We start from the raw sequence: 25,290 nt of genomic DNA on the forward strand, positions 1-25,290 counted from the left end.
CCTATGTCCTGATTCTGATCTCGCTGTCGGTAGGGAAGACAGTACAGTTACAATGGTGTAAAACCAGGGAAAGAGAGAACCAGGTCCATAGGCGCGTGATGGTGATTAATCTTTCATGGCAGGTTAATCTCCATCAAGAGCTGGCAGTGCAGATTGAGATTCCTCTGTTCAGTAGAAAGAAGATCCCACAACAGGATACACGGTCCATTTTATTTGCATTCCTTTCAGTGGCACCTCCCAGCCCATTTGTCACTGTTTCAGAATGACAGGTTAGTCTAGTTAGTTGTATGACCATCACAACAGTATATCTGAGGATCACTGACACTATTATAACTATCACATACAGCTGATAGAGCAGTTCTCAATAGCTACTAAATGCCTAGGGAAAAACCAGTAAAACTTTCCACTGATAACTAACTGCATAAAATTGCCTTCAAGTGATTTATGATATGGAATCAGTCACTATTTTCCTATCAAAAGAGACCTTTCTGCTCTTGTTCTGCAGTGCAGAGCTTTGGTGATAGAACCTTCACTGAATTATTGGCATGTAGCTTGGATCCCAAAACACTGGTGTGCATTTGTATCTTATCTACATTTCATCAGCTGTCCTAGTGCTTACCTGAAGGTCCTCCAGTCTTGAGGTGACATGTCATTATTCTAAAAACAAGCTTAGTGGGCCCACATTCCAGCTTCCCAGAGTGCTCAACTTCAGCTTGTTTCCAACAGTCTCCAAAGCTGGAATTGCTGGCATTGTGAATTGCAGTGGTAGCTCATGTGTCTGTCTTCACCATAGTGTCATTGCATCCTGCTGGGTCCCTCTCGTCTGTGATGTGTCTGATGTCACTGGTACTTGATACTTTAGTGGTGGGTGATGCCACATGGGGTGAATATCATAGAGAAACAAGCTCTGCGTGCTGTGCAAATACAGATCATACATGACCCTTTCCTGACAGTATGGCTTGATGTGTGTGAATCTCAAGTCTAACAGCTGTGCCAATATATCTATGCCACCTAACAAAGTTACCCACACAGAAACATATTCCATAATCATGGATATGGCTTGTCATACACCAGCCAATAACTGGATAGAAACACAGCCTGTCAGCACACAGCTAGTGCCTGAGGCTGAGATTTTTCAGAAATGCTCAGCATTGACCTAAGTCTGGTCCTGTTTAAGTCAATGGAAGTTTGACTGTATAACACACATTTTAAAGCATTTAAAAATTCGTCATTCCAAAACAAAAAATTGAAACATTTCATTCCAAAAATGTTGAAATGTCCCATTTTTCATGTTTTTCTTCCCAAATGGAATTTTGCCAGAATTAGCTTAATTTCACAAAGTGCTTCCATTTTAATGAAACCATATATTACAATGGAATATGGTTCAGTCAAAATTTCTCCAATCAGCTCTAAGCCTAGGTAGCACAAGAGATAGTAAGCTACAGAGACTTTCACTGCTATGTCACTGGCTCATATCTGGCACAGATGATTGGTGACTGAATGTCATCTTTTAACCAGGCTGTTCTCAATGGCTGCATGAATTGCAGTGGTGACCTTAGTCCCAACTCTACTGGACAGGTAGCATCCTTGTTTGCTGTCTCAGCAGAATGGCAGGAAATTAATAGTGTGATATCTTGAGCATCTGCAAGATATCACAAGCCTGCAGGATTCTTGCCCATCAGAGGGATGAGAGTTTATTTACTTCATGATCCATTTTCAAGGCAAGTTCATTAGTAAATTGTCATTTTGGTACTGGAGTCTATTTGTTGCTCTCATTCTTTCTTCTCTGTTCAGTAGGAAATTGACTCCCATTAGTACAGCCTTTGCAGACATGTGGCAGTTCGTGTTCATTCTCCAATTTGGAGTTGGTCTCTAACAGCATTAATGAAACATTAGAGTTTTAATTAGACCATTATCCTATTTATTTTTATAAATAATTCCAAAGTAGTCATTAAAGTTTGTGAACTTAGGAGTAAATTACTTTAGGGAAAGAAATCAAGTTTTCAGTCTTGTTATTATCTATTGTACAATCTCCTTGGGACATTGTGGGGAAACTACAGCGGTTGTTTGTGTTGTTGTTAAGATGATTCATTTACCAACATTGTAATAAACATTCTGTTAGGTTTCCTAGTTGGAAAGTCTATGTCGCTGCGGCAGACCTGCAGTGCATCAAAGAGGGGTTGCATTTTCTTTCTTTCCCTCAATTCCTGTGGGAAGAATATGAGCTGAGAAAATGAATGGGGCATTAAACAAACCTGCAGGAGTGGGTACCCTGTAGTTGTTCAAAAAACTCCTAAACAGAAGCTCTGCAGAGTTGTTCTCTATTCCGATTCCAGATTTCTTCGGCTTGATCTTTTCATCACAAGCATGCAAGATTCTTCAAAAGGCAAGAAATTACAGGCCTGACTGAAAGGAAGCTATGCTCAGGGGCACTGTGTAATATTGTCAGTTTCCTTGACTTTCTCCCTCCATTTTCCTGCAAATTTACTGAAAGTGTGGCTCTTATTGATGTTCTCATGTATATTTCAAATACTCTAAGGTGAACCAAAACTGATCAAAGCATTTGATCGAGCAAATGATTCATGTGCCTCTTAAACCCAAAGCAAGTTCTGTGGCAGCTGTGACTGGTGTTTTTGGAGGAGGCTGCAGTTGTTGATACTGGAGTGGGTTGAAAAGGATTTGTACTAAGCAAACAAAGATAACAGTGAGACTGCAAGCAAAGGGACTCAGGAGGGAGGCTGCTGTGTGCAAAGAACTCTGTCTCATGTGTTGTCATTGCAACCTCTTATAGAATGGCTGTGGTCTTAGGGAATTAATGTACAAAATGGGAATGAATTCTGGCTTTTTTCTGAGATTGAATTTTGAATAAATAATAGAGTGAAGATAAATCTACCTAATTGCAAAGAGGGAAAGAAGACAGAAGTGGCCCCAGGTATTTATAATTGTTCTCCTGTTCTCCCTATAGAACCCTGACATCGTATTGGTGCACTACCTGAATGTACCTGCCATAGAGGACTGTGGAAAACCATGTGGTCCCATCCTGTGCTCAATAAACACAGACAAGAAGGAATGGGCAAAATGGACGAAAGAGGAACTCATTGGACAGCTCAAACCAATGTGTGAGTACTTGAGGATTTCCAGCTGCACTGGGCAGTAGGGGGCTTGTTTTCTGTATGTTCCTGCAGAAACACCAAGTATGGAAGCCGTTGCAGACAGTGATCTGGCTTGGCCTATTTAAACATTGAATGTACTATACACATTACAGGATGAAGGACAATCTGGAGACTATTTCCCCACTTTTAGATGTTTTATGTCCAGCTAGTCTGAGGCCTGGCTGGGCTTCCCTTTCTGCAGGTGCAGCATGCATCCACAAATTTTGTACCCATAAAATGAATTGCAGGCACTAATCTGAGCACTCACTCCTTGGACTACATGAGATTTGGGCCTGCTGTTCAATTATACAATTAATGCCCACCTAAGGGAATGGCACCCTTTTGATAACTTCCCCTGAGTTCTCCTTCGTAGTAACACTGATTGGTCCAAACTGCCTGGTCTGGGATTCTGATAATTCACAAAATAAACTTGGATACAAATTTAAAAAAAATTGAGAAAAAGCAAGTCCCAGGTGTCCTTGGAAACTTCAGAGTCTTTCCCATTTTGTGATCCCCTAAGGAACTGCACTTTTGAAAGCCTGCTCCCTGGGCTGAGGTATTTTGGGATGCTTGCATGAGGTATTTTGGGGAACAGGATCAGAATGTTTAAGAGTGCAGTGTCTGTGCAGACCTTTGGTGTTCAGGCTTTTCAGGGTGGGGTCTATGTACGTCGTAGATGTTAACTTACCGTCTTGTGACCTTTCTGTGACAAATCCTCTGTCCAAAGCACCCAGTTCCAACCCCTCTTACCATCTATCCCCACTTGTACCTGGTGCAATCTCAGTCTTCCCCACGTGATGAACGGTTCAGAAAGGCATTCCAGACCTTTCCAAAAGTATCTGGTCCAGTCCCCCTTTCCCCCCTCTAGTTTATCCTAGATACAAAATTCACCCGTTACCTTGCCTCCCTGCCCCTACCTACAGGGACCTTGTTGCTACCTCTGAACCCTTACAGTTCCCCTAGTTTACAGGTGTCTTTCCCCAAGAGCTACTCAGCATTTGAAGCATTTTATATCTAAGATTGACATGGATTGCTGTTGCCTACAGAGAGCTTTTATTGAACTGACTTTAATTTTATCAGCAAGGAGCCCCATGCAGGAGCATCTTTCAGGTGCAAATTTTCTGATGTAAACAGCTATTAAAAGAAGAGCTATCCCCCTTAGTGATCAAACTCTATTGATTTCAGCCCTATGACACTAAGGATAATCTTGTCCTATAATGAAAAGGAGTACTTGTGGCACCTTAGAGACTAACCAATTTATTTGAGCATGAGCTTTCGTGAGCTACAGCTCACTTCATCGGATGCAACCGATGAAGTGAGCTGTAGCTCACGAAAGCTCATGCTCAAATAAATTGGTTAGTCTCTAAGGTGCCACAAGTACTCCTTTTCTTTTTGCGAATACAGACTAACACGGCTGTTACTCTGAAACTTGTCCTATAATCTATTGCTCATCTCCATTGGAGACTTTGGTTTGAAACTAGTTTTGACCTTGCAAGCTCCATTGTAGAATTCTGACATCTCTCCCTCATACTAGCTGAACAATAACAATAACTAGAAACTAGATTGTTTTGGGACGAGTGTCAGTAACTGTTTTTCAGACTTCTGCAAGCTAAGGAAAGAGCTGCTTAGGAGGCTTGCAGTGGTACAGAGAAGTGTGCCCTGCACACAGGCAGCTCCATGGAACCCTCTGCAGCACTGGAATTGCCCTGAAGTACAATATCTTCTTCAATGGCTACAAATGAAAGGAAAGTGCCATCAAGTAGAACCTGGCATGTTTTTAACAAGTGTTCGTGCAGTTTGCTGGTAACGAATGTTCACTGGAATTGAGAGATTCTGTCCTGTAAAAATGGGCTGAGAGGGATACTTTCTAACCTGTCACTCTAACAAGTGGAGATTGAGTCACAGTCTGTGTACAGACCTCACTTGCAGGGCTGCAAGCCAATTTCCTGTCCTATACAGTTACTAATGACTGCAATGGATAGGAGTCTAGTGAGGGGATACTAATACTCTGACAGCTTCATGTGGGGTGATAGGAGTTATGGGGTACTCAGCAAAGCTGGGATGGAGGTCGATTTGGTGCTAGTGCTAGGAAGTTCATTTTCAGGAGTTTGTGATGAGACTTTTAATTTTCTCTGAAATAAAACCTGGCAAAAGTTCTTAGCCCCAGTACAAAGTTAAAATGATAAATTAGTAAATACTTTTCTGACTGAGCCTTCATGTCCATCCATAAATTTGCCCTGTTATTGAATAAGAGAGTCCGGAGCTGGTCGATAAAGTGTGGGGATTGTCTTGGGAGGCAGTGTGCTCTGGAGGGAAGAGCAAGGAAGTGCAGTCAGGAGGACTTGGGTTCGGATCCTGGCTCTGTGGCAGACGATCTGTGTGGCCTCACAGAGTTACTTCACCAGTGGGGCTAATGATAGTCAGTGACGTCATGTGTGTAAAGCTCTGTAGGAATTAAGTGCCACACCAGTGAATTCATTGAGTGAGCAGAGTGATCTATATATTTGCAGCAGTGTGACTCTCACCTAAGTGGCCAGGTCAGATCAGATCAGATGGGTCCACTAGTCTAATCCTTAGTGCCCTGAAGGAGGTAATTTGTAATACACTTTGCATAGATATAGCCAAGCTTGACTGAAGAGCCCAGTTTGACTAGGCCATAACTACCTCGCTGGGCAAACTGCTCCGCTCTGGCAGGCTGCTGCCCAAAGTCAGGAAGGGCACCATTTGAGCAATCAGGCTAAAAAACAGGGATGCTTTTTTTACTGTCAGAATATTTTAACACCATTATCAGGAAAGACTTAATTTGGAAAGACAGTACAGTACAGAATAAGCATAGAGGGACAAATTCTGCTCTCCATTACTCTGGTGCAGGGGTCGGCAACCTTTGAGAAATGGCGTGCCAAGTCTTCATTAATTTAAGGTTTCGCGTGCCAGTAATAAATTTTACATTTACAGGGGCCCCCGATGGAACCCCAGACTGGCAGCGGGCAGAGCGGGGCCGGCAGCCAGGACCCCGGCTGGCAGGGGGCCGGGCGGCTGGAACCCCAGACCAGCAGCGAGGTGAGCAGGGCCAGCAGCTGGTATCCCGGGCCAGCAGCAGGCTGAGCGGGGCTGATGGCCAGGACCCCGGCTGGCAAGGGGCCAGCGGCTGGAACGCCAGACCGTCAGTGGGCTGAGCAGGGTGGCAGATAGAACCCCAGACTGGCAGTGGCTCACCCACTGCCGGTCTGGGGTTCCGCTGGCTCCTGCCAGCCGGGGTCCCAACCACCGGCCCAGCTCAGCCCGCTGCTGGCCTGGGGTTCCGTTCACCAAGGCAGGCAGCGGGCTGAGTGGGGCCAGGGGCCGGGGCCCCAGCTGGCAGCAGCGTGCCAGTAAAAATCAGCTCGCATGCTGCAAGTTGCCGACCCCTGCTCTGGTGTGAATCAGGAGTAACTCCATTGGCATCAGGTAGACTCTTGATTCTCCTTGGTGTTACAGAGCAAGCTCTGTCACTTCATGCAGATAATCTGTCTATCAAACAGTACCTCACACAGACAAATGTCTGAGTCATTCAGATTCAGCTGGAAATGTTTCTCTTGTTCCCATTGAGATCATAAATTTCTCCTTTCTCAATAATAGAACAGCAGAGGTTCTGTTTAGATTGTATCAGGACTAGACAGCCTAGGGACTAACTCAGCATCACTGAGGACTCTTCTTTTTCTTTAATTAAGCAAATTAAATACAGAAATCTATGGGCAATGGAACTTGCGTGAGAGAGATCAGTTCTGTTTTTTCCTTTTTTCTGGTTTGTGTCTTTTCAGCCCTGATTCATCCCTTTAGCAGGGTATTGCAGGGGTCTACAGATAAGTGTATGACAGTGAATACAATTAGCACTGCACTATATCTGTGATATACAATTTAAACTTCTCCTGCTAGCATAGGTTATGATGTTTAATGTAGACTGGTGTTTTGTGTGTTCTGCAAACTCCTAAATGTAGAGAGATCAGGTCAGCGGGAATCCCAGCTACCCTGGCACAATGTTCTTATCTTCAGATATTTACAGTGATAAATTGTATGCTCTGTGCCACCTACAATAGAAGCATATTCCACAGAGTGCTGAAGCAGATGTCACTTGAGAAGATTACATTGTGTCCCATTCCCAGGAGTATATGTCCCAATACACATATAAATAACTTGTTTGCAATCAGAAAGAGAAATTAGGTATAAAGTAGAACCATAGAGGAGAAAATGAATTCAACAACCATAATACTGAAGCTAAGCACTAATGGCTGACCCTGCAGGAATCCATTCCACTATTTTTGATTCCTCCAACAGGGTGCTGGTGTCCTGACAGACCCAAAACAATCAGAGGGAAAATGTATGCTAAACATGAAACAAAAGATGCCGATTTATGGCTTAGCCCTCAGGAATATTCCTTCCTAGCGTAAGTGGCCACACAGTGATCTTATCTGGTCTGCATCATTATTGACTCTAGGACTGTGCAATTTCTTCATTACTTTCCAACTCTCTGAGACTATTTTGTTACTGTGGGGAGGATAGGCACTTGGGTTCTCAGGAGTCCATATCAGGTGGGACGCAGATCTCTGCAGTGCTTCAGCACTATACCTATGAGAATAGAGGCCAAAAAGAAATATTTGGGGGGTTGTAAATGAGTGGTCTTGTCCCAGGTGCCCCTTCATGGCAGTCCTGCAAGTGGCCACTCACCTCAGTTTCCCTTCTGAGGCCCCAGTAACTCCATATGAGCTTATAGCCTAGTCCATAATCCATAGTTTGTCAAAACACAGTGAAAAAGTCTATAACTCAAAAATCACAAAACATAGTCCATATCACTCACCCCCCCCCACCCCAGTGCATGTAATCTTTAAAACCCAGCTTTGTTCTCACCATATCTGGACTCTTTCTCAGTCCTCCTCTGTCCCTCTGCCAGACAGACACCCTGGCCCTTTCTTCCGGGATGCAGTTCCACTCTATCCAGCAGAACTCCTACAGCCTCTCTGCTAGGACCATCCTTGCCAGGGGAGAATCCATCACTCCCTCTGGCCCTCTTATGGTTCCTTTAGGGCCCAGCTGTCTGGCAAGAAGACATCAGTCAGCTCCACGGCTGCTCTCTAGCTTAGAGCCAGCAGGCATCTCCCTCTGCTTCTCTCTGGCCTTCAGCCCTTTCCAGTCCTGGTACTCTGGCTTGGGGATGTCAGCCAGCAAACCCCTCTTGCTGCTGTCCTGCCTTCAGCCCTCTCCCAGGAGCCACCTTCTCACTTTGGCACCTCTCATCTTCCTGACGGAATCAGTCTGCTCTGACTTTCCTGATCGCTTTCACACCAGGACTCTTACAGCCCCTGGGTGCTGCCCCACTGTCTTAATTGGTCCAGTTAGGAGCACCTGGACTGGAACAGGAGAGTTGAGTCCAGTTTCATTTAATGGGCCAGCTACCCTGTTACAGGGGTCATGGAAAGAAAAAGGCCCACGATGCCCTTCATAAATTCCTCTATATGTCAGTAGAATCACTGAACCTAGTGTGAGTGCCAGTCAGCCCATCTTATAGCTGCTGCTTCCTTTCATACTCCAAAGAAACAAGAATGTGATAAGTTGCTTATTTGACCCAGTTCCTTCCCTTTCCTTGCTTTCTTTTCCTTTGTCTCACAAAGCTAGCTGGAAAGGCCACAAATTACAGGATGGAAAGACTAGATACGCTAACCAGAAGACTCCAGGAACTGATTAAATTGCACTGAAATTCAAGGTGTGGCTGAGATCAGACTAAAATCTTAATACCTAACAAGCAGGGAATGTGACAGCCTGTTCAAAAATCTGCAGTGCATCAAGAAAATTATGTGAAAACTACGACAAACTAGCCATAAATCTAATAATACTTGGCTCTTTTATGTCTCAGGAGGGAAGAGTGAAGTTCTGCATGATTATTCAGTGTGTATGCATATACACGTCTCTGTTTATGGATGCACATCCTGGGAAACGCATCCTTGGAAATGTAGCTAAAATAAAAGCTTTTGATTTCTATCAGACTTGGCAAACATAGAGGGCACAGCTAACTATGTTCAGGGAATGTAGGGGGTACTTGTTGCCAAGAAGTCATCCGATTTGGCTCCAAAATTGAGCATGCCATGAAATTTTGATGCCAAACCCATTAACTTCATCACATTTTCACATAAATCATATTCTTTCAAAGACTTCACAGTTTGGTTTCCTGATGTTTCCAAATTTCTCTGCCCTAAAGCAGATTTGTCAGTGATTTAATCAAAATGTTGTGCATAGTATCGGTGGTGAAGTGAGAGTCTAATTTGCAAGCAGTCACCTTTTTACCTGTTGCATAATGCAGATCTTATTGTTTTATTCCTTTGAAACTCAAGCTTCTATGATGAGCTTTGATTTTATTAAATCCCACATTTAAAACAGCTCTGTTATGACAGAGCTTGGCTGCACTCGGAAGTCTGAAGTTTAATTACTGAGACTATGTACCATCTCCACAGGGATGTTTTGGGTAGGATTTTATAGTTCCTGTAACTATGATTTTACTTCAGAGCTATGAAGGGAAATCACACTGGGGAGAACTCTCCTTCCTAAGAGAGAGGGCCATTCCAGATCATAGACAAGTGGAAAAGGAACATTACAATTATGCTTGATGATTCTGTAATGAATATTAGATGGTTACTTGTGGGCCCTTTAATACTGAGCTCCACATAGCTGATCCTGTTCAGCCCCTACCCCTGTGGGTAAAGAAGGCGCTGGGGAAATCAGAGTGCACTAATGCAAACTAAAGCAGAGTCAACGCTGCTGCAGCTAGAGGCCGGAACCCTGTCCTCTTGCGGGATATGTGCCAGGGGAGCTGAAAATAAAGTGGCAGATGGCTGCTGGGGCGGGAAGGAGAGGGTTAGAGAACATCAGCCAGAACAATGAACCTTTTTCCCTGAAGTGCCACGTGAGTCTCTTTGGGATGAGGATTTTGGTAGGAGAGGGTTCACTCAGGTTTAGTCTTTTTTTAATTGACTTGGTTCCTCTCTCTTCCCTGTAGTGACTTTCCTACATTCAGTCAGGGCATCAGCAAGGACAAGTACTAGAGGTGTTGCTTCAGTACACACAGACTCCAAGCCCTGGACTTCACATCAGCTGTATGATTCCAGGGACGTGCTGTGACCTTGGCCATTATGAAAAGGTCCTTCTTGCTGACCCCTTAACAAGCTCTCTCTCAACAACGTGCTCCATACAAAACTGCAGAAATGCTCCTCTCCTTGTTCTGTATCTGGGCTTGAATCTTAGGTTACGGATGAAAAATGGCCCTTTCAGTACCATCCGGCAGCTCCAAGAGCTTTGTGGAAACATTGTCAACTTGTTTTAATCTAGTTGGTCTGCGAACTAATCAAGAGATTGAAATTAACCCATCTGAACATCCATGAAGGGTAAATAGTCTCTTGGAAATGCTCTGAGGATTTTATTTCCATTTAAATCCCCAACTGATTTCCCTTACTAAAATTACTGAGATGAGACTGTACACACTGAAATAATCAAGCTGACTTCAGTTTTTATTATTTGGGATCCCGAGCCCAGTTCTGATAGTTGAGTCATCTGCATTTGCAGCTGGGCATTCATGTTAGTTCATGGTTGTTCAGTCAAACTGGATTATCCCTAGTGATGTGTTAGGTCTCAACCCAATGACTATCTCAGTATTTCCCTCTAGATTACATCACTTTGCAAAATCTCATTAAGATGGATTCAGGCAAGTTTGGTGGGGGTGGATCCGCTATTCAAAATCTTTAGATGGATGAATCCATCTAGAGTTAGGAGATCAGAAATACAGGTTCTGTTCATATCATTTAAAAATCCAGGTATTAAAACTGCAATGAAATGTTATCATAGAAAATACAAGGACATATTCAAAACTATCTACTAAAGTCATTTTGTTGGTGATAACACAGCTGTTGTATCTTAGAGATGGCAGAGTACAAGTTGGTCTCCTGAACTGAAAGTGTCATATGGAATGTTTTTCTTCTGAAGAGACCTGTTGGAATGGGACCCCTGTAAGACATTTATACAAAATGAGAATTGATAATGTGTCAGGAGATTTCTCTGGGAGTTTTGTTTCTGAGACACCTGTAAGTCATTTCTATATGTCTGTGATGAAGCCTGGCCCTCAGCTTGGCATTGCCCTCAATTGTTTTCCTCTTATGCCCTATTATCCTTGATTTGAGGATTCTCTGAACAGATCAGCAGATGTCCTTAGAGGCATCTGGTGGTACAGACAAAATACTGGGGCAGAATTCAACACAGCAGAACTCTGTGTATGTACACACCATATGATCAGCAAATCATGGGCCAGCTTGGCAGTGGGGGGGTCTCTCCAAATTCTCCTCCCTTTTGGCTTCCTCTCTCTCTCAGCCAGCAAATCGTGACTTTGAAGGCTTGCAGCTGATGATTTCTGAGTTCTGATCCTTGTTTCATGTCCACTATAACTAAGAACTAAAATGTGGTCTCTAAAATCAGATGTTTCTATCCCTTAGCTGACTATTGTGGTGATAATTAATAATACTGCCTTCACACAGCCACAGCTGGAGAAACTGCAGGCTGTACATGGAACTTTTGAAACTTTATTTCTTTGAGCATACAAAGATACCACTGTTATACAATCAAACACACAAATATCGTGCTCATCCCTGCGTCCACCGATTCTCTCTGGACATGCTCAATTCTGGCTCTGTAAATGAAACACCCCAGTGCTTTTGGTAGTGACCTGGGACCCACCACAGACTGCACTGTCTGTGCTATCAAATCTGTGGCGGGGCTTACACGCTGAGGGAGTGGGATAGATAGTGGGACTACCGGTGTCAGTTGAAGATTAAATAAAAAGCTTAAGTTAAATTCAGTTTCAAAACTTGATAATTCTGATAGCCAACGAGAATCTATTTTCTGTGGACATCCATACAAAAGCCTGCTAGGTACTCCCATTTCCTCTTGGTCATTACATTTTATGAGGATACCAGATTTAAAGAGCCACTGTCAAGTATTCAGACCCCAAATATAAACTTTCTTCAGTTGATCAAGGGGGTGGTCTTGCGGTTTTACAAAGCTCTATACAAATAGAAATGTTTTCATGCTTAAAACCCCCCAAATCTATTAAAATAGAGTATGGAGGAATTTGAAACTTCCACAGCTGCTATGCTAGAAATCTGAAATGCAGCTACAAAGGACTATTTCTGGAGAATCAGAAAGTGACCATAAACAGAAAGTAAAGCTTAACAATGTAGTCACATCTGACCTAAATGTGAAAAGTAAATTAAATATGTAAAATAGTTCCAGTTTTAATAATCTCAGTTTTTATCAGCATCACAGAACTGATATTGTTGGTTGGCCTAAGTCTTACCTGTTTGTTATTTTTATGAAAAAACAATACAAATTTAATTACAATACTTGTTATTCTATTCCATATAGGTTCTTATGCCATCCTCATTACTGTAGAATCTGAGCTCCTTCTAATAGTGTGACTAATATCTGTCACATGCTTGTTCTTTTATTCTCTCCCCAGGGGGAGGAGATGTGTGCAGTGGAGTGTTTTATTTTGGAATATTTTTAATCTAATACATATATACACATGAAGCTGTCTGTATATGTTAGAGAAGGCAAGGCCAAAGAAATGTACCTTTTACTTGGAGCAGAAGATGAGGGCTGTGCATTCCTGAGGAAGTTCATTCCACAATCTGGGATCAGTCCCCAAGGAAGCTCTGTCTCGTGCACAGACAAGTTTTACCCGTATTGTAGAAAGTTCCATTGTCCCAGAGGAGCAAAACTGGTGACCACAGACTTCATCCCAGAGCTTTAGGCAATCTTTTAGATACCAGTTAGCTCTATTACAATGTAATAAACCTAGTGTGTAAAAGTGGGTGTTAATAATAATGAAGGAATACCACCAAGAACACTAGACCAAACAGTCCCCAAAACAGACAAATATTAGCCCAGTATCAGTTATTGTAAAGTCTTTTGGACATGGGTGCCAGTATTATTTCTTTATTTTGAATACTGACTATATTTGGCAAGACTTTAAATTATTTCTGTTTCTTGTTAGCCTTGCATTCTGGATTGTGGACTGCTATTGAATGCAGAGTGTCCCCCAGGTGGTTTCCTAAATAATCCTAGTTACAGATGCTTATAAATTAGCTGTTGGTTTGGATTATGTCCTGAGTTCATGATGGCTTCACTCACTAAAACACAGATGGGACCTTTGAAAGAGCTGGTGGAATATGTTCAATGTGTGGATGTTGGTGGTGGAGGAGTGGGCAGAGGGGGTGAGATGTATTTGTGTTGTAGTTCTTTCACTCTTCTTGTTTGTGCTCCACAGCTGAACAAGAAGGCCTGATGTTTTCAATGAAACACACTCTTTATTAATAATATTTTAACAAACCTGTCTTCTGTCAGTATGTTATTAAAAAGCACTGGCCACTGAAAATGTGACAAAAAAGTTATCGTCAAAAGAAAATCCACTAAAACAATCTCTGACATTCTTCATTCAGTCCAGGTATTACCTAGGTACAATACCTCATTTGACAATTAGCTCACATTACTTCCCATGTGCCTGGTACTTACTGGACACTTACATATCCCGTGACTAATGAACAATTACTGTGTCGGGAAGTCTTGTTTTCTCTTAATTATTCAGGTCAAAGACCAAAACATTCACTATTGGGGGGTGGGATTTTTGTTCTTGGACTGTAATCTTGATGATTATAGAATATCATGAAGCAAAATCAACAAAGGCTTTCATTTCCCATGAAAGCAAAGAGGAATTCATTTTCTAATCAGTTAGTGCCACCTGGTGGCCAGTGCCAAAAAAATTCTCACTGGCTGGAAAGAGCATTAGTGGGACACTGCTGTTTGGTGACAGGTTTCAGAGTGGTAGCTGTGTTAGTCTGTATCAGCAAAACCAACAAGGAGTCTTTGTGGCACCTTAGTGACTAACAAATTTATTTGGGCATAAGTTTTCATGGGCTAGAATCCACTTCATCAGATGCTTGGAGTGGAAAATACAGAAGCAGGTATAAATACATGAAAAGATGGGAGTTGCCTTACCAAGTGAGAGGCCCATTTCAAACAGTTGACTAGAAGTCTCTGCGCAAAAGAGTAAATGGACACAAATCTGACATCAGGAATTATAACATTCAAAAACCAGTAGGAGAACACTTCATTCTCTCTGGTCACTCAATAACAGATCTGAAAGTGGAAAATCTTCAACAAAAAAACTTCAAAAACGGACTCCAACGTGAAACTGCAGAACTTGAATTAATTTGCGAACTGGACACCATCACATTAGGCCTGAATAAAGACTGGGAGTGGTTGGGTCATTACAAAACCTAAACCTAATTTCCACCATATTAATTTTCCCCTACTGTTACTCACACCTTCTTGTCAACTGTTTGAAATGGGCCACTGTCATTACCACTACAAAAGTTATGTTTCCTCCCTTGGTATCCTACTGTTAATTGAATTGTCTCGTTAGACTGACCTCACACTTGCTAAGGCAACTCCCATCTTTTCATGTATTTATACCTGCTCCTGTATTTTCCACTCTATGCATCTGATGAAGTGGGTTCTAGCCCATGAAAGCTTATGCCCAAATAAATTTGTTAGTCTTTAAGGTGCCACAAGGACTCCTCGTTGTTTGTGCTGTTTGGAAGCACCTTAAGGAAAGGCTCCCCAAAGGGTTTAATAAAATAGTGTGTGTGATAAATACCAAATGCCTAACTCTGCTCTGTTAGGCCACTGCAGTTCAGAGGGTTTGCACAAGTGTGACTGAGAGCAGAATTTGGTCTCATTTGTCTAGGGAGTCAGTATTTCTTGAGGGTTACTGTTCCTGTCTGCCGGTATCACTTTGACTGCAAAGTTGTGAAAGCCAATAGAATTCTGGAAATCCTTTTATAATTTACATAGTTTTGATTGTTTTTAATGTATGGAACAATATTTTAATATAAGGATTAATATAGGATCCTAACACTCTTAGGATTTCTTGACAGAGAGCTTGCCTTACACACACCCATACCCATGTGGCCCACAGTTAGCTGGATTGTGTTCTAAGCTGTTTATATTCAGTAAACAAGTTTTCGGAAATCCATTATTTTAATAACACACTATAGAACGTCTCTCTCCTTGGGGGCCTTTAATAACTGAAGTGAGCCTCTAGCTTAGACCCTATTCTTAGGGTAGTTTCAGATCTAGCCTCTATGGTGTCTCAGGGCAATACCCAACAGCTCCACAGGCATAAAGGCAGAATTGTCACAGATGATATGGTGATTTGGGCCTATTGCAAAGACCAGCTGAGAGGGTCAATTTCTTCCAGAAACCAGACCTCCTTTGGTTTGATTTAGCTAGTCATGGACTCCTCTCTTATTATACTTTGTCTTCTGTGTATGAGGCTCAGGGTCCAAAGGCAAGGCATTTCTTTCCTGCCTGGCTTTGCTGCTATAATTAAAAATCAGAACTTGGGTGTCTAGTAATAGGGCAACTTCTCACTTTTGCTGATACTGTGTTTATATTTGTGCTAGACTGTAAAGGGGGAAGGGGCTTAGAAACTGGAATCACTGGAAGGAGGAAGACATATCAGGGCATTGTATAACATTCAAAATCAACATGTTGTCCAGTCAGTAGTACACAGGTGTGTGTATTCAGCATCAGTGAAAATACAGGGGAGAGAGCAAGATTGAAAAGCTGTCAGTGAAACCTCTACATTGTATGGTGTGTGCAAAGCTGTATCTCCCAACAGACTGATGAGCATCAAGAACATAAGAATGGTCATACTGGATCAGATCCATGGTCCTATCTTCTGACAGTAACCCATTCCAGATGCATCAGAGGGAATGAACAGAACAGGGCAATTATCGATTTGTTTCATCTTCTGTCGTCTAGTCCCACCTTCTGGCTGTCAGAGGTTTAGGGACCCCCAGAGCATGAGCTTGCATCCCTGACCCTCTTGGCTAATAGCCATAGATGGACCTATCCTCCCTGAACTTATCTAATTCCTTTTTTAATCTTATTATGCTTTTAGTGATCACTACATTACCTGGCAACAATTTCCACGGGGTGACTGTGCACTTTATGAAGTCATACTTCCTTTGTTTATTTTAAACTGGCTGACTACTAATTTCATTGGGTGAAGCCTGGTTTGTGTATTATGTGAAGGGTAAATAACCCTACCTTATTCACGTTCCCTGTGCTGTTATGGTTTTATGGATATCTATTATGTCGCCCCCGAGTCGTCTCTTTTCTAAGCTGAACCGTCCCAGTCTTTTTAATCTCTTCCCACGCGGAAGCTGTTCCCGACCCTTGTCATGTTTGTTGCCCTTCTCTGCACTTTTTCCCATTCTAATGTATCTTTTTGGAGATGGGGTGACCAGAACTGCAGGCAGAATTTAAGGTATGGACATACCATGGATTTATATAGCAGGATTATCTATATATTGGTTGTATTATCTATCCCTTTCCTAATGGTTCGTAAAATGTTACTTGTACACACCATTCATTTATATTAGGAGCGTGAGCCAAGCCCATGAAACGTGTGTAGTATTGGAAAACCCTGTTTTTTCAGTAAAAAAAATATAGCATCTTGACTGTATATGTGGGCCTGTTTGGCCCAAGAGCAATTGGGTACTTGCATATTGTACCCGCTGGCACAGCCAGAATGAGTTTTGCTCTCAGTGCCTGAATACCATCATGCAGAGTTGTTTGCTCTCCTTTGCTGAGTCCTGGGGAAAATCCCTTTCCAAGGGAGGTTTAAGGGGTAGCTGCTATAGGCCTGATTCTGCTCTCAATCATGCCTCTGTCAATCAGGAGTAACTCCACTGAGATTGCACTGAAGTAAAACTCGTGTAGGTGAGATGAGTAAGGCCCAGCACTGGCTGCTGGAGAGCTTCAACCCAGCTTCCTAGAACAGCTCTCCCCAGCCATAGAGCACAGATTTCTCTAATGGGAGTACTTTAGAAACAAGGAATTGAGGGAAGTGGTCAAGTCCCTTCAGCTGAGGGAATTGTACAGGGAACAACAAAATAAAAAAAATGGGCTTGTTCCTTTTTTTTCCTTATGGCAGACACAGATCTGAAAGTGTTATTTAATAAAAAGTTGGTTTTCTGCTCACTCGCTCTCCCCTCTTTTCCCCCTTTTATTAAGACTCTCTGCTCTTACTGGACATCTCCTTGTATGGCTCAGAGAGGTGGATCAGGAGCTTTCTCAGCCCTTAACTGAAGGAGGGGGATTTTGAACCATTAACAAAACACCTTTTCTTCCAGTTGTTAGTCAGGAATTTGAGTTAACACCAACTAGCTCAAATGGCACCCAAGATTTATTCAGAAATTCTAAATAAAAATAATTTCCCCCTCCCTCCTCAGTCAACTTCCACTCATGTTCTTCCAGTAATGTCATAAGAGATGTAATGTCATAAGGAGAGAAAAGCTGAATTTCAAAAATTAAAATCCGGCAGAACCCCTCTCCTTCATGTTCCTCCTCCCGACCCCCTGGACAGATCTCCTTTCCCAGGGAGGCCAGCATCCAGTTTCGGTAATGCTGCTTTAGTGGAATTTTCCAGAGATAACATCCTTGATGGGTAATCCCATCTCTTAGCATAAAACAACAAATTTCGGACATTTTTAATGAGTTCAGAAATTGTAGTTAGGAAGGCCGGTTTGGGATTCGAATCCAAATGACGTGAGGAAATTAGGACCGTTTATGAAGCTCTTCTATTGATCATGCCTACATTTGGTGTTGAAATCATAAAGTGCTTGGAAATCTGGCCCTTCAGATCTGGGGGCGGGGGGAGCACCATTCTTCAGGCAGGCATGGTTTGGGGCAGAATTTTCAAAAGAACTCAGAACCCAGCAGCTGGCTTTGTTCTCAGTGGGGTGGCAGAGAGGGAATTCCATTGTTCTCAGTATGGAAGCAGGGGGCATTCTTGGACGCTGAGCTCTATTGAAAATCTGCTTCATAGAGCAGACAGCACTGGAAATTTTCCTCTTAACCTGAGTTACAAGACACAAAGAGTTAAAATGCATCATGCCTGGGAGGCACAGAAGAGGAGCTCTGTCCCATTCCTCCTTGCCTGAGTTGTTGGGGCCAATCCACCTGATGACACTCTCCTCACTGCATCCAATGCTGATGAGAAGCACATTTGTTGTTGTTCTCAGTTGACAGCTTCTTATGCCAGCTGGAGCAGTCTCTGATGAGAGAAATAGCGCTCTAGCAACTGAGCTGAGACCAGCAAAATCATTCCACCTGATTGGGAGAGACGGGCTTGTTCAGACTAGTTTTTGCTCTCATTTGTCTTTGCTGAGAGATACAGTGCAATAATCCATACCGGAGGTGGAAATGAGGCACAGAGATCAGGTCTGGTCCTGACCTGCCCCAAAGTCTTTCCAAGGCCACAGTTTTATTTTAAGTTTGTCACTAAATGAGGCTTTTAAAAATATTAAAATGTTCAGTCTGCTGTAATGACACATGCCGCTATGAAGAAAGCCCATAGTTTCAGCATCAATAGCTTGGCGTACAGTGCTACTGCTCATAATAGTCAGCCTTTGCATCCAACTTCCCTCTTTCCCCTGTGATCCTGGCACATGGGACAAAGATGGATCGGAGATTATGCCCTGTGATGGCAGCTAGCGGAGGGTTGTAGCCTCTTGTGACATTCACTACTTGATGTAGGCATCAGGGCCCATCATAGTTGTCACTGGCACATACACAAAGTATCCTACTAGCAACAGTAAATGCGAGGGTTATGGTGCCATACGTGGAAACAGAAGAAGCCATGAGATTAAGCTTGATGATTTATTTGGGGCTCTTGGATACAGCAGAGGACAAGGGTTTATGAGAAAAGGGAATACATGTCTGACTATAAGGAGAGAGAATGGTGAGCAGGTGGGAGGTGGATTCAACCAGTATGATTGCACTAGAGCCAAAGGTGGATGACTACATACAATTTAACGACCTGAAGAGGTAATAGTCAATTTTGTGCTTGAGTATAGCTATGGGAATTTCAGAGAGATCTTTGGCTGATGAAGCTTTCTCCTTCAGATGTGCTGGGGGCTTTTTTCTTGGGAAGGGTGAGAAAAAAGTTTCTATAAAATCATTTTTTAAAGTGAAAGCTACAAAATATGTAGGGTAGCATTAAACCAGTTGAGACCTAAATGACCCTTGGCCTGTGTCACGATGAAAAGGTGTGTAATCCCCCTTTCAGCGCTGGCTTAGTACCTGTATGATGTGTGAACAGGAGAGGGGTACCTCACAGACTTTGGACGGTTCCAAAGTTTCTGTTGCGTGGGCTCATTTTGCAGTGCTCCTGGTAGGTGCCCAATTCCTCCTGGTGTGCCAAAGACTTAAAGCTACTTGGCAATGCCTCCAGTGAGACAAGGGGCTAACCACACTAAGGCTATGGCAACCACCTTGAATTTACAGATAATTCAGACTCACATGAACAAGTTAAAAACAATAACTATAAACTTTCTATAAAGGTCTGATTAAAGAAACATAGATCGCCAATACGAATATTCACTGATTAAAATGACTGGAGATATTAATAATACTTTTTATTACTAAAAGCTATGCTGGCAAGCACGCTAGGTCACGTGACCACAGGCCTGACAACAGTGGCCCAGGTAATTTAAAAGGGCCTGGGGGCCTCTGGCTGCTGCCAATCATTTTCCTCTCTAATGTCCTCAGTGCGATATCACACCAACTTTATCTCCCTCTCAAATGCCAGCCTGCCATTCCTTGAAAAATGTCCGTGTGCTGTGTATGTCTGAGAAGCAGATATGAAAGTTAATTGGCTGTCCCAAAACCAGAAGTTTGGTCAGTCGTGAAATACTAGCTAAGTAGTTAAAGTTTGGTTCACTTCTTGTGAGCTAAGTGTTTGAACATTTGTTCTGTCCCTGCCAACTGAGCTTTAGCAAACCAGGTATGAAATTCTGAGTATTGAGAAAGGGACTGGCTCAATGATAACAACTTTGTCCTGATTAACATTGATAGAAACAAGAAGTCTTAGTAAGAATTACTTTTTATTGTAGGTAGTATCTGTAGATTGCTTGGGAGAACAATTTAACGCCATGATCTTAGATGCTGTTCTGTGGGCAGTTCTTGAACTTCCAGTGTTAAATGTTAAAGTTGCCATAGCAGTCAGTAAAGCTGCACAAGTCTCGGTTCCCTAACTTGCCCGCTTGGGCTAGTAATAATCAGGCTTTGTCCCTTCTTGATAGATGGGAAGAATGCACATCCCCAAAGGGTCCATGCTGCTCTGTGAGCTAAGTTATAAGAAGCATCGCAAAGGTATGCAATAAGCACCTTTCCATTGCCCCATGCCAGTGAGACCGCAAGTGCATCCTCTCTGTGCTGAACTCAGGTTTCATGCTACTCTGCCACCAACCCAGATGGTGTGTGGATGCATCAGGAGCGCTGGCGGCCTGACAGGCAACACAGGTACTTCAACAAGCAGTTCCAAAAAGGTTGCAGTATGTGCTGATGCTGCAGATTTCATGCTTGTAAGTCTGCAGGGATTTGCTCTTTACTTGGCATGGGCTGATAATCATAAGAATTATCTGATTATTCTGATTATCATAAGAATAAACGCCCCTTCCATAATAGGTCACAACCAGAGCAAGGCAGAGTGCAAACGTTTGGCTTTGATGACGTCCTCCTGGTAGTTGGAATCCCTGGTTATGCACCTGAAAGGCACATTTAAGTAGTTTAAAAGCCAGACATTTAGAGCGGTAGGTCAGGTTTTATCAAACAGCAGAACGTGCTCCAGAATGAGGATTTGGGAGCGTTCTTACCTGCAGTAAACAGAGATCTGGCCTTGTTTATTACAAACTGTCCACCTTTTTCTGGTGGCTATTTGATAAGTGCCAGCACTGTACTCAACACTTGTCAGAGCAAAAATAAAAATAGTCCCTTCCCTGAAGAGATTATAGTTTAAAGGACAGATGAGCAGAACACACTCTGAGAAACCCAGGCAGAAGAGTTTAGGTATGTAATGAGAGAGGTTCCTGATCTAAATCACTTCTTTAATGTTGGGACAGAGGGGGATTTAGCATGGGGTTAGTATTTGGTAGCATTGTAGAAGTGAGTGCTCTGGTGGGATTTGAATCAGGAAAATGGTGGGGGCATGTTGTGAGCAAGGGGAAACCAGTAATGCATTCAAAGGGGGTGACATGGTCAGATTGAAAGGTGAAGAAGGTAATTTTAGCAGCTGGATTTTGGATGGCCCCAAGGAGAGATGTTGCTCAAGGAGGCCAGAGCGGAAGAGCTTGCAGTAATCAAAAGGGGATATGATCAGTGCATGGATGAGTGTTTTATCTCTCAGGACAGAAAGAAATAGGTGGGTTTTCAATCTTTTGTGGGGAGGATGCTGTAAGATTTGGGGACAGCATGGATGTGTGGGGAGAGGACAGAGGCATGAAAGACAACTACAATGGTCTCAAACCTAAGTGTGCACTGGGGATGGGGAGTGGGCTTGGTGGCATAGTCAACGGCAGCGAAGGAAGGTGGAGGTTGAAAGGATTTAGGGTGAAACTAGGAAGGTAAGTTCTGTCCCTATTTAAGTTTCCTTTGGTTTCTGATCTTCCTTTTTGCCAGTTATTTATTTCATAATTTGCTTCCCTGTGCTGCTGCTGACCAAAGAAGGTCCTGACAGTGCTAATGAATGGGTAGCTATTGAATCAATACTGGAAGGTCATTTTAATTCTCTCCTTCCCCACAACAGAAAAGGCAGATGCTTGGAGGAGCGACCCCTCCCTCTTCCAGAACAGGCCTGAGGCATTTCTGTTAGCATCTCCATTTGCAATGCTTAATGATGAACTTTACACCAGCCCCAGTTCTCTGTTTCTCAAAATACCACTCCCTTATACATCTTTAGCCACTTTGATTCCACAGGTTTCTAACATGCTGTACAGAGGCAGTGTGTCAGGGAACAGGACACTCACCGCTGAAAGGCAGCTGCTTCTGGATACATTTCACAACAGCACTTTTTGGAGGGGAAGGGAAGAATATTGGAGTTGTTTGCAGGATTCATTTAAATTATAAATAAGTGCAAAAGGAATCTGCACAGAAATGAGAATTAAAATACTTTGCAGAATTTAGCTGCATCCTTTTTGATGTCCACATTCTGACCTTAAATTTAATCAAATATGCTTTTAAAGTGGTTTCACTTTTTAGGACTTTAAGAAAGGGGAGGGACGTGTTGTTTTTTATTAACCTTTCTTTCACAATGCACTTTTTTCCCTATAGAAATCTCCTTTCCCGCTGATTCATTATGTGTCGGGAAGCCAAGCATGACATGTTAAAAGCCATCTTGATAGTATTTGATATTCAGTACTAACAGCTTACCATCTAATAAGAGTTTTTTCTTTAAAGGGGGAGGGAGACAATCTGCATATTGGATGTGCCAAGACAGTAGGTAATTTAAATTAGGCATCCAGAAATTCTCTGCTTTCAGTCTGTCACCCTTGACTGGCTTTTCATTTTATAACCTTCATAACATAAGGGGGGGTATCAGCACCAGAAGAGTCACAGCACATGGATAGAGTCTGGAGCTGGAACCTTGCTCAATCAGCAAGTGTAAAGCTATAGATGGAACTTTTCCACTAAATGCCGCCTGTCAGCAGAAGCCTGAAGCCTCATTGGCTCCTCCAAGAGCTAAAGATCAGAAAATACAGCCAATGAGATCACTGAGAAATGCAATCCCAGAAAAACATGTAGCCTCTTGATACGATGATGTCAGACTATGAAACTTGGATGTTCCCCAGGAGAGCTCAGGGTTTGGAGATCCCACTTAGGAATGCTACAGATATTTTCAAGATCAAAAGCTTCAGCTCCTGCCTGCTTCCGGCAATTGATCCATGCTGTGTTGTTATAATGGAAGAATCTGAAATAATAGGCCACCATATGTATCCAGCTATAAAGCCGTCTGTGTTCCTTAGCTTGCAGCTCACAACTTGCTTGATTCAGGCTTCAGACAAATCGTTATCTATACATAAACCATGAGACATGATTCAGTTATCAGACTTGCGCCCTGTAATACCATGCTCATCACTGGATTTAACAGCGGTAGTGAGCTGACATAGTTCTTCAAAGCAGGCCTTTCTGTGGGCAGTAGTATACATACACTTCACTGCCGTCGCAAGGAATTGTGGGAGAAACTGGAAATATTTCACTGCAAAATAAATTTCTCAATATAAGAGTAGGAACTTTATATAATGTAGAGAAAACCTTGGCCATCGAGGCGTGCAAGTCTACCCGTACCTGGACAACTGACTGATCAAAGGCCTTTCACGGGCTCAGGTTCTGCAAGCATTGGCATAGTTCGGGCCACCTTTCGGGTTCTGGATCTGTTAATAAACACACAGAAATCAACATTGGTCCTGGTGCAGAGAACAGAGTTTATTGGGGCAGTGCTTGACTCCGCCAAGTCCTACCTTGCGGAGGCAAAGTTCTGAACTATGTCCGATCTAACTGCCTGGGTCACAGCTCACCCACTTACGACTGCCCAGGTGTGCCTCAAGCTGTTAGGTCACATGACAGCATGTACCTATGTGGTGCAGTACACATGGTTACGCCTCATACCCCTTCAGATGTGCCTGGCGTTGGGCAGGCACCACTTGGACTCTGATCTCATGATTCCATTGCATGTCTTAACTTCTCTGACTTCGTGGAGAGACCCACATTCTGTAATGAAGGGGGTGCCTTTCACTGCCCTCTGTCTGACAGGAACCTTAGTTTGGACACCTCAGACCTGGGGTGGGGGACCCACTTTGGCAGACTCAGGACCCAGGGTCTCTGGTCCCAGGAAGAACTGTCCATGCATGTAAATGTCAGGGAACTTAGGGCAATACTCTTGACCTGCCAGGTGTTTCTTCCCCTGTTCTCAGGCAAGATCATGCTGGTCTTGATGGACAACATGGCCTTGATGTTTCACGTCAACAAGCAAGGGGGGTGCTCGATCCTCAGCCTTGTCAAGTGGCCCTCTTACTGTGGGACTTCTGCGTGAAGCACATCATTCACCTTGATGTGTTGCACCTCTCAGGAGACTGGAATGCATTGGCGGATCACTTTAGCAGGTCCCTTTACTCTTGCCCCGAGTGATCTCTTCACCCGGAGGTCACCAGTGTTATCCCCCAGAAGTGGGGACTCCCCAGGTGGACCTGTTCACAACCAGACAGAACAAGAAATGCCATCGGTTCTCTTCTATGCACGGGCCCAGCGAGGCCTCCTTTTCCGACGCCTTCTTGCTCTTGTGGGCAGACGGCCTGTTGTATGCCTTCCCACCAATCCCCTTGGTTCACAAGGTCCTCCTAAAAATCAAGAGGGAAAAGGCAAAGGTTACCATGATAGCTCCAGCATGGCCATGCCAGCAATGGTTCTTCAGGCTTCTAGACCTCTCAGTGGCACCTCCACTTGATTTTGCAAGACCATGGCCGGTCGCCTCACCTGAATCTCGCCTCCGTACACCTGACAGCATGGCTGCTGCATGGCTGAATCCTGAGGAACACGCCTGCTCGAATCAGGTTCAACAAGTCTTGTGAGGTAGCAGTAAACCTTCCACCAGGGCTACCTACTCGGCTAGGTGGAAATGTTTCACTTGTTGGTCCCTGAATGGAATCTTCTCCAACTTGGTCTTCCCTGCAGTCCATCTTGGACTATCTGCTCCACCTGAAACATCAAGGTCTGGCTCTATCATCTGTTAAGGTTCACTTGGCAGCCACCTCGGTCTTCCATCCTTCAGTACAGGGCAGGTCAGTCTTCTCCCACGAGATGATGGTCAGGTTCCTCAAAGGCTTGGAAAGACTCTAGCTGCAGGTTTACAACCCGATTTCCCGTATGGGACTTAAACCTGGTCCTGTCAAAACTCCTGGGGCCCCCCTTCAAGCCATTGACATCTTGTTCCTTATTGCTCCTCTCTTGGAAAGTTGCCTTCCTGGTGGCGATCACTTTGGCCTTTGGCCAGAAGAATCTCCAAGATCAAACTCCTGACATCAGATACCCCTTATACGGTGTTCTTCAAGGATAAGGTCCAGCTGCATCCCCACCCAGCTTTCCTACCAAAAATAATGTAGCAATTCCATAACAATCAGGAAATTTTTCTGCCTGTCTTCTTTCCACACAGCACTTGATGAGG

The 25,290-nt window shown here is 43.4% G+C and overlaps 1 protein-coding gene across 6 annotated transcripts in view; it reads left to right on the top strand.

The window, feature by feature from the left end:
- The window catches only part of CAMTA1 (calmodulin binding transcription activator 1), a 949,829-nt gene that overhangs the window by 782,490 nt on the left and 142,049 nt on the right, over positions 1–25,290 (top strand). For all 6 annotated transcript variants that reach the window (XM_084652102.1, XM_084652098.1, XM_084652097.1 and 3 more), the window contains one exon: positions 2,966–3,119. In XM_084652102.1, the coding sequence (XP_084508228.1) occupies positions 2,966–3,119 (154 nt within the window). The remainder of the gene's footprint in view (positions 1–2,965; positions 3,120–25,290) is intronic.

Source organism: Lepidochelys olivacea, assembly GCF_965140295.1.
Source record: "Lepidochelys olivacea isolate rLepOli2 genome assembly, chromosome: 18".
In the NCBI taxonomy this organism is placed as follows: domain Eukaryota; kingdom Metazoa; phylum Chordata; order Testudines; family Cheloniidae; genus Lepidochelys; species Lepidochelys olivacea.